The following is a 10,169-nucleotide window of genomic DNA, read 5'->3' as shown; positions in this document are numbered from 1 at the left end:
TGATTTTCTAGACTTAAACATGAAAATTAGACTCCTCTTATGAAAATTATGGATAATTATTAAGGAAAGATGGTTATGGAACCTTGGGAAACCCTAGGATCTATGGTTTTACATAAAAAAATCCATCGCCTAGGTGACTAGGCAACAAGGCACCCCCCTGTCGCCTAGCCTTGCCTTAGCGCCTTGAAAACTATGGTAAGCAGTAACTTTGTTGACTAACTCCATTGGTGACAATAACATGTTCTCAAAAATAAGTTTGTTTCTGGCTTTTCAAATTATATGGAGAATACAGTGTAATCCTAGTTATTCTTTTGATACATTTTGTAACAATGTGTAACGATATGTAACAGTTGAATATGGATTTGTGGCAGTCAAATATTGATCTATGCACCAAGAAAAATGTGATTGAGACAGTAGAATTTATGTGAAGCCACCCTTGTTTTACTATTGCCACATATCAATATGTTCAAAAACTGATTCATGTTGGACCACATTGAGCATAAATACATTATACTGAAGACTATGGCTGCAAACAGTATCCCCTTATCCAAAACATATTGATATTAAAAAGAGAATTAGACCACAAACAACACAGATAATTGGATCATCCAATGACAATTGATTTCTCTTTGTAGGCATTTTCCACTTAGATTTGGCTCATCTCATGGTTGCCCCTGATACTACTAGCGTGTTTGTGTTTAATTGAGGGATGAGCACAGCAGATGTGATTGCCTCTTCCTCTTATCAGTAATCACAATTGGAGTCTCTAGTCTTTTTCACACTATTTATTGAGCAAAGGTAAACGGTTCCTGCATTTTAACAGATGAGCAGCACACTTCTTTCCCACTTGAGAATAAATCCAGCAAAACTTTTGTGTAAGAGCAAGACAAGGAACATGGTGACAAGTTGTTGGATCTAATGAGACCAATAGCAATAACTATCAACCAATCTCTTGTAACAGTTTTTCAAGCACTTCAGGTGCAATAGGTATGTAGAGGCAGTCCTGGCCATCAGCATTCCTTCTGGTTTTCACCAACTCATGATCTTTGAATTCTGTCAAATGAGAATTCAGTGTCATCTGGCTACTTACTAGAAAGCGTTCCCGACAGATTGTGTACAAACTGCTGACTGGCATTCCTGAGAAAACATTTCATGTGGAATTAAAGAATCTTTAACACCCATATGATTTAGTATAAGATTATGATACCATCAGTTTCTAGCCACTTACCCTCATCTTCAGCATGGGCCAGTTGATGTTCACCAAGAACTCTGAACACACTCTGTGCATTTGGTGTCAGGCTCTGAAGAACTATTGAAGCAGTTTTGGCACTTTGAGCAGTCCCACCACTGGCAAGAATCAGAGGGAAAAAGATCCCTTCAACCTTGTAAGGTGCAAAAGTAGGGACATGATACCAGCACCAGCTGAACTGTGTGTGAATCATCTTCTTGTTCCACACTAGCATAAACCAGGAAAATCATTAGCTTAATGATCTGGATCAATTAAAAAGAATAGAAAATCCAACTTTAGTAGACCTGAGATACATATTACCACTCAATTCTGTGATGCAATTAATTCTGCAATCTGATAGAAGATGAAAAGTGATGGTCTCCTTTATTTCTTGGTAAAACCATATTTCTTGATACATTAGAAGATGAAAACTACCATCTTAAATTGGACCTAGACCAGAAAGTTGAAGAATCAAAAAGTGGTCTCCTTTATTCCAATGGGAAGTACAAGATGAAACCATCTTCCATGCTGGTCTGACAAACATGGAATTCATGCATGAGTATGGAGCTACCAATTTACAAAATATAGTTCAAAACCTTTCATGGTAGGAAGACATCAATCATCACATTTAGCCACACCTTCACTGTATCATTAACTTCAAGCTAAATAAAATCAGACAAATAGAATTCTGACATTCTTCAAAAATGGCATTTGAAAATTTACATTTTTTAACCTTTTTTCTGATCAAAATAAAACTTTGGCTTTTAAACAAATCCAAAATGAAACTAAGGCATCTTAGCTCCCCATTCCCCAACTTCCCCAGGAAAAAAAAAGAAACCAAAATGTCACTGTATATAGTGGTCTACTATAATTGCAGAATGCTATGGTTGTAATAGCACAAAAGAAAAAAGGAAACAAAACAATCACAAAGAAAGCACAAGACATAAGAGAGAGAGTTTCCATAACAAAGATTTCCAAAGTACAAAATAAGTCTGCTACTAACAAAACTGATTCTGATTTCAAAAATACTAGGAAAGCTAGTTTTGAGGCAAAAATCCAATGTGATTATCTACTTTGGACCATCAACTCCACATAGAAAACCATATAATTTTAAAAGTTAAAACAAACAAATATAGATGCATTTATGCTTGGTAGGTGCTAAACTCAACTTTCCCCTTCTCATCCATCTGAATTCTAGTCATCCAGGCATCTCTTTTTTCTTTTAAATCTAGGACTGGATTCCAGACATGAAATGATGAGTCAAGAGAAAAAAGGCAAAGGAAAAAATGAATAAAGGAAGATAGATAAAAGTTTGACATCTTTCTTTCTAAATCAAGTATGGAGCCATACAAACTAAATATAAGACCTTCAGTGGTCATACCAGAGAAGTAATATTCTTATGCTATGTGATGTGTGATGTAGGATCAAAAGAACAAGAAAAAAACAAGAAAATAAAAAAAAAAATCCAACACTCAGCATGTACTCTTATCTAGCCTCTAGGAAGCAACATGCTTTCTCCAATTATGATTTGAAGCTCAAGCTATTCACCTAAATCTTTCTTTCCAACATGCTTCTGCATCCTACATCACACTGCACCCAAGAAAGGAAGCCAAAAGCAAAACTGCAAAGGAAATTTGAATAGGACATTCAACTAAAAAAATCTATCAGGGTTGTCAACAAGCTAAGAATTGGGCTTGGCCAGGCATAATCCAGCCTCATTCCAGTTGCAAGTATATGTCTTTCATCCCTGTACAATGGCTAAGAGGCAGAATTCTAGGCCACAAGCCATGTGAAAAGCAGACTAAACCAAAAGCTTACAAGGCTGTGCCCATGCATAGCAGTATTGCATGGACAAGGACATGAGAATCAGGATCCAAAGTGTGTCTAGGAATCTGATTTGGCAAGGTGAAAAATAAGAACTCATAGACACATCTAGGAGCAAGTATAAACTATTAAAATACTCTACATTTTGTTGAATTTTGAACATTATAATCATACAAAAAAGTTTTTAAAAGCTTACTTTTAATACTTAATAGCATTTTGTAGGAAAAATGACATTAATGTGTGCATTAATTGTTAATTTCCACCAAATAAACAATAAGAGAAGGAAAAGTATCACGTAGAAGTGTCCCTCAAGAATCCATAGAGTGTCAGTGTTTGATGCATGTCTGATACAGACACTTCATTTAGGAGAGTCCATGCAATACTGATGCATAGACAATCTAAAGATACTAGGTAAAGAAATTAAACAATATAACAGTGTTAACATACTCTTCGTGAAATTATTTGTACTGGGCAGCATAGCACTTACATAGAGGTGCATTTACATTATCAATAGATGCAACCATGCGAACATGACGACATGATGCAATTCGCGCAAGACAATGTTGTGATTCACAATCACGCAATCCAGGTCCATCAATGTTGTGGATGATAAGACAGACAAAGCAGTTGTTGTCATCTATATCTGATCCATCCAAAAATGTAAGAAGATCATCCATAGATTGCGAGCTAAAAGGTTGCTGAACCTTAGAAATGTTCCCTGTAGGAGTCCTTCGTTTGGTCTTCAGTTGATCTTTCAGAACTTCAGCAATGGTGATCACAGCCTACAAATGGAACATCCACATTTTATTGCATTATAAGACAAAATTCTTATTCAGAAATTTAGAGTAGTTCACACCAAAAATGAGTGTAGCAAGTAATAATCTATACATACATTTTAAAGAAGATAAATGAGTTGAGGGCCATGGACATTGATCACTATACATTGTCATGATTCAAGACAATACTTAATATATTCTATTACATAAAAATTAGTGAGACTTCAAGCCTACATAATATAGTTTAAGTTATGAAGATTTAACTCCAAGATCACAGAAGCAACTTTTAATGTGGTGGACCAACTAAATATGTTGTTCTATAGATCAGAATCCAACGGCATGATGATCCACCACCCTTGAGAACTTATTCAAAAACCATATCATATATGACCTTGAGTATAATACCACTCAACTCAAAAAGAAAAAGCCATTCACACAATAGATAAGTAGATAAATGGTGTGAATCTAACAGAACATGACAATGCATCCCAAGATAATGCAATATCATAATCAATAAGCTATGTAGAACATAAATAAAATCCTCCAAACTACTCTGTCATCGTTTACATTGTTCAATACCAAATTCCACACAGTTTAATAATTCATATATACAGAAAAAAAAACATAGTTTTCCATATGTATTTAATGTGTCATCCACTAGTTAATAAAAGAAGAAAAAAATGGAATGTTATGAAAGTGACTCTATAAAATAAACAGATAATCAACTGGAGCCAGTGAGATATCTATCCTGTTCCAGGGCTTGACATGGTTTCAATAACTTGGACAAAGTGCATGGTCAACTGTTTATCAATTTCAAGACTATTATCCATGTTCTAAATTTATCAAATAAACAGCTAACCTGGCATCCTAACTATTGCTTTTTGGTACTAAACTTAAACTGGCTTAGATTAAGGACTATATGTCCACACTTCTTCAGGCAGATCCCTAACAGCTAGGATACCTACATACCTGAATGTAGGTGCCATGTCATATCAAACACTTAAAATTTTAGTGTAAATTCAGTGTCCAAACCTTGTCTACCCATGTCCTTGGCATGTTTGGATATCATTATCCAACAGTAAATAAACAAATAAGATGTTATACACAAAATGGATGATTGTTCTCATTGTATACAGTTCAAGAACTTAAGTCAGCAAGTTAAATTGTACTGATCTGAAATTTATATTCACTATAACAAGAAAACAGCAAAGGATCAGCAGTGGTGCATTACATGTTTAATATTGATTGACTGCAGATAGCCATTGATCACTACTACTCCACTGTCAGTCAATGCTGTTGAAGCAAAATCTTCAAGCAAGACTTTCTTAGAACCAAACCCATACATTAAAAGGCCAAAACCGCACCTGCAGAAAAAAAAACATAGAGATCAGAATTGTCAGACTTGGAATGTACTTGATGGTCTGCTTGTCAGAACCAGGAACCAGCAGCCAAGACAGTTCTTAGACTTCCTGGTTGTTAGAACGTTGACTTGATCATACCTATGTAAAATAAATGTGTCATTACCTATTGTAACCTATAATATTTACTGTTTCAAGCTTATTTTGATAACAAAACAGATTTAAAAGATAGTATGGAATAATTTTCTCTTTTTTTAATTTAGCAAGTTGAATGATTGAACTGGATGACCAGATTGTCCAAACCATGATCGGTCACCAAAACAGTTGTCTCTGGCTCGAGTCTGACAACATTGACAAGATAGTAGAATCAAACATAACATTAATAAATTTGACATAGTAACAGTCCAGTTTCAATTGAATTCAAATATGCTGTTTATGAAACAAGCTTGGAAGCTATTGGGATGATATAGACAAGTGTCATCAACAACTGCTACCGCTGTTTTTTCATGCCACTTAATTGTCCTATTACATTAATAAATATGGACAGTCTGGATTTTTCATGCCACTTAATTCCATGAGAGGAAGTACCCGCTACTGCAGGCATGAAAATCCACAGAAGCACAAACATCTAAATTTGGCTATATTCGTTGCCTATGTGTAAACATTAGCAGAAGAAAAAGAAAAGAAAGAAATATTGGAAACGAGTAACACTCAACCTGTAAGAATGTCGCTAATAATAGTCACTTTGTACCAAGCCACAAAAATAAGTTTTTATAAATAGGGCTGTCTCTCTACCAGAAATACACACATATTCAGGAAATCGCGGGAATCAGAGCAAACTAACGTCTGGAAATTATGGAACAATTGCATTTGCATCACACGGAGAACATAATTACTCGAGTAGAGGCAAAAGCATACCTTAGCTCAAAAACCCATTTGGAGTATAAGCTTTTATAACTTTTCAGCAAAGATGTTATCTCATTCTCATGTTTAGTTACAATACCGGCTGACACAGCCCTAAGTTCCTGCCATTGGAAAGTTCAACATGTCAACCAGACATAGACTTCCACTTTCAACAGAAAGAATGCCAACAAACATAGACATACGCTCGCAGTCAAGAGAGAGAGAGAGAGAGAGAGAGAGAGAGAACCTGTTCATCAACGATGTTGATATCAGAGAGCTTTCGTGCCGATTTCCTTGAGGACCCGCCTAATTCTTTTGCCAGAAAATAGTTCCTAGAGAATCCAAACTCATCCTCGTCGCCGTCGTTCAAATCCATTAGTGTTAGGCCGGAAGTAAAGTGCCGAGAAACCCTAATGCGATATCGATATGCCCCTGTGGGTCTGAGAGACTCTGAGATCAATGCATCGTTTTCCCGCGTTTTTCTTTCTTCATCGCCATTCAATAATTAAGCGGTACTCGCATCGCACGAGGGAGCGGATTGGTGGCCTTATGATGATTCCAATCTAACGTCAATAAAGTTCACTAGTCGGTTTGGACTTTTGAGACGTTGTGGGGAATTATGATTGGCCGATTTTCACGAGTAGAACTGTGGATAATTATCGCTAAAAATTAAAAATCGATCATCGCCACCCAGTCTCTTTGTTGGGCTGCGTTTGGTTGTAGCGAAATACAAAATTGAAAATTCTAGTAATGCAATGTGAAAAAAACCACATTCAAAAAGAAGAAAAAATAAAAGAAAAACAAAGTTGGGTTGTTTGGTTGTGAAGGGTGCAAATCCATAAACATTTTTTGAAGTATTTGCTTGAGTGTTTTCAACCTGTGATCTACTCGGACGGTCAAACATGGTTTTCAAATCAGATCGAACCATATGGTTGAACCGAAAAAATTGGGAACCTATCACCTTATCGGTTCTGTTTCACCCCAAAATCACTTTTTGGCCAAACACTATTGATTTGGTCAATGAACTGCTGACCTGGGCCATCGATCCGTCAACCTTCAACCTAGACAATGGCTTTTGGTCATTTTATTATTTTTTATATTTTTGTCAAAACAGGTCATCTATTTGAGCCAGATGATCAGACCATTTGACTTGGGAACCAATTCCAGAACAGTTCTCTGTCCGGTCCGATTTTAAAAACCTTTGTTCAAACCATCCTCCATCACTGTTTTAGAGTCCAATTTTCTTAAAGTTTGGGATTTGATAAAAAATCATTGACTTGGCCAAAACTTTTTGACCCTATAACTAGGTCATGGGTATGTATATGCAAATTTTCAGAATCCATAACTTTGTATTCAATTATCTAATTGAGGTTTTTTTTTTTTTTTATAAATTTTCAAGATCTACATGTTCCCTATGAGCTAAAAGTGCTCTCTTTGATATTTTTGCCAAAAAAAATGCTTGTAGCAGGGTTTGCTCACAGAATGCACCTCACACCGACCTCACAGCCCCATTCTACCATGTATTAAAATCATCTTCCATGAATAATATTACAAAGTACCAGAGATATTCCAAATGTGAGGCTGGGACGCATTGTGAGATTGGTGTGAGGAGCGGTATGTGAAGAGTGGATCCAGACTCCTTTTTAGACCTCTACCATGTAGAATGAGATGAAACGACGGCAAGCCCACATTAGTAGTGCACCTTGGGCAGGTTCCGATTGGACAATTGTTAAAATTTCAATGGGCTCAGCCCAAATGCGTATGCCCAATAAAGTGTAAACTCTTCAAATAGGATATCCAATTTGCACCCCTAGCCCACTAGCCAATATAGGGCATAGATTGGCTCTCTTGGGAGATAAGGCTGTCAATGATCTAGCTAGGTCAATACCAGAGGCCTAATCGAGTCCAAACCTTATTACACAGGGGTTTGGGCCCATGTTTTGAGTCCCAAATTATAATAGAATCAATTTTTAGGTATGCCTATCCAATCCCAACTCCCAAATATAATAGGGTTGGAATTGATTTTCTCATGGTTTACCTGCAATTAAAACTTCATATAAGATGTTTAAAATTGTTACTTTATGAGGAATATTTAAAATATATATTTTGTGAAGTGGAAGTAAAAGAATTAATTATCAAGTTTATTATCAATTTACGAGGTTAGATACTACTATTACAAGAATTGTCTTTTAATAGTACATTTCATATCTCTCTATATATATTAAAATAGAAATATGTCACATGGCCTGAGCTTTTTCTCTTACCTCAACTGAGAATTTTTAAACCCTCTTCATTTTAATCTTGTTTGCTTTGCTTCCTCATGAAATCATCTCATTACTCCCTTCTCCCTCTCTTCTTATAATGACACCTCAGTAGGACTGGCCCACTTCACAATTCCTAAGCATATTAACATTTGTTTTTCAAACCTCTTTTTCTTGCACGAAGTTAAACTTCATTGGCTATTCCCCAACAACTTCAGAGTCATGAGAAGTGAGGAAGTTTTCATTGATAAAACACCTAGAATTTCAAACATATTGGACTTCACTCCCTCTCGATGATTTTGCTGTATTTCTAGGATCGAGTTTGTTTTTGGACGTCAATTTCAAAGACAAACAACATTGTGTCACAGGCACTAGTTTCAGGGATCAACAAAGCTATGTTACAGGTATGCATTTGGCTCTACATTTGACAGAAAACAGAGACTCCGCTCCATTCTCTTTCTCAAATACAAAATAGGGGCTTTGCCCCATTCTTCTTCTTCTTAGTGTTCTCACAACTCTGAAGTTGGATTCCACAAAATTGATCCTTCAAGTGGAGAAGACAACATATATATGCAATAATTTGAGCTACCTTGGATTAGCAAAAGAAAATTGGTGGGTTGCAGGCGAGGAGCATCATGCGGCGATGCACTGAAGCGGGGAACCGTCCACGGAGGCCGAAACGAATGAGCTATTGCAGCAGAGATCAACAACCTTGAAGGCGAAGACAACATCTACGTCTCTCTCTCTCTCCTACTCTGGTGAGTCCGTTGCGCCAAGGGAGGTCCCAAGGGTTTTGCCCTTTTGGGAAGCCAAGGTTTAAAATGGAAAACTACTAATCAATGCTTGGTCCGAATAATATTTTCTCTTGGCTGCCTAAAAGTTTAAAAACTTACCCAAAAGTAATGCACCATAAGGGCAACTTTTGGGTCTTATTATCAATAAAAATAATTTTTTAACATAATTTCTAGAGTAGGGTAACTTTTTTTTTTTTTAAATATCAAAAAAGGGTAGAAACATTGTTCATTCCTCCTTTAGACCACCGAACAAATCTCCCCACCTCTAGTCTCTATCTTTCTCTTTCCTCCTCCTCCTTCTTCCTCTTCTTTCTTCTTCTACTTCTTATTCTTCTCTGCATCTGAGTTTGGAGCAAAGCTGCTATGAATTTTTCTTCTGAAACAGTTAGAAAAACACATGAAACACCATACCAAGTACACGAATCAGCACTAGAGCTGATATGAATTCTTCTATGCATCTTGACTATTGTTCATTAATAAACGGGGCCATTACGTTGAAATTATGTGACAATGGCGGGGATATTTTTGATATATAACAGGGCCGAGATCTTAGTATTATTAGTTAGAGCTTCTTATCTTTTGGTATTACTTTCTTCGCTTTCTGGTTTGCCCTCGCATACGACGAAAAAGGGGAAGAGAAAAGAAAAATAAGGAGTCGCGATGCCTAGAGGTGAAGAAAAAGAATGAGAGCATTGAGAAGAGAGAGACGAGATGCACACATGAGAGTAGAGAGGGTGGTAGGACGCAGACGGACGTCCTAGATCTCATGAGCGTATGACTGTTTGTTGACTTGTAACTTTGTTAACGAATATTGGAACCCTAATATAAATATGATGGAGGCCCATCCCAAGGCCCACCTCACCATTAGGGGCGGCAGCTCATAGGATAAGGATAAGAGTCCAAGATAAGTCAAGAAAGGATAATTCAAGATCCATCAAGACTTAATCCAAGACTCCAAGACTTATCAAGAATTCAAGAATTCAAGACTCATCAAGAATTCAAGAGTTCAAGACTCATCAAGATTT

At 36.6% G+C, this 10,169-nt stretch overlaps 1 protein-coding gene across 1 annotated transcript; it reads right to left on the bottom strand.

Moving 5' to 3' along the window:
• Positions 1–419: 419 nt before the first annotated feature.
• Positions 420–6,575, bottom strand: ORC2 (origin recognition complex second largest subunit 2). Its single transcript, XM_010277292.3, has 6 exons — positions 6,337–6,575; positions 6,105–6,211; positions 5,060–5,192; positions 3,540–3,834; positions 1,229–1,456; positions 420–1,137 (listed from the first exon to the last, which is right to left on the bottom strand). Exons 1-6 carry the CDS (start codon positions 6,463–6,465, stop codon positions 941–943), a joined length of 1,089 nt encoding a protein of 362 aa, XP_010275594.1. The 5' UTR covers positions 6,466–6,575; the 3' UTR covers positions 420–940.
• Positions 6,576–10,169: the final 3,594 nt, after the last annotated feature.

This window comes from Nelumbo nucifera, chromosome 1, assembly GCF_055504915.1.
Source record: "Nelumbo nucifera cultivar China Antique chromosome 1, China Antique-T2T, whole genome shotgun sequence".
Classification (NCBI taxonomy): Eukaryota; Viridiplantae; Streptophyta; class Magnoliopsida; order Proteales; family Nelumbonaceae; genus Nelumbo; species Nelumbo nucifera.
The sequence above is the reverse complement of the archived record's forward strand: the minus strand, read 5'-3'. Positions and strand labels throughout refer to the sequence as shown.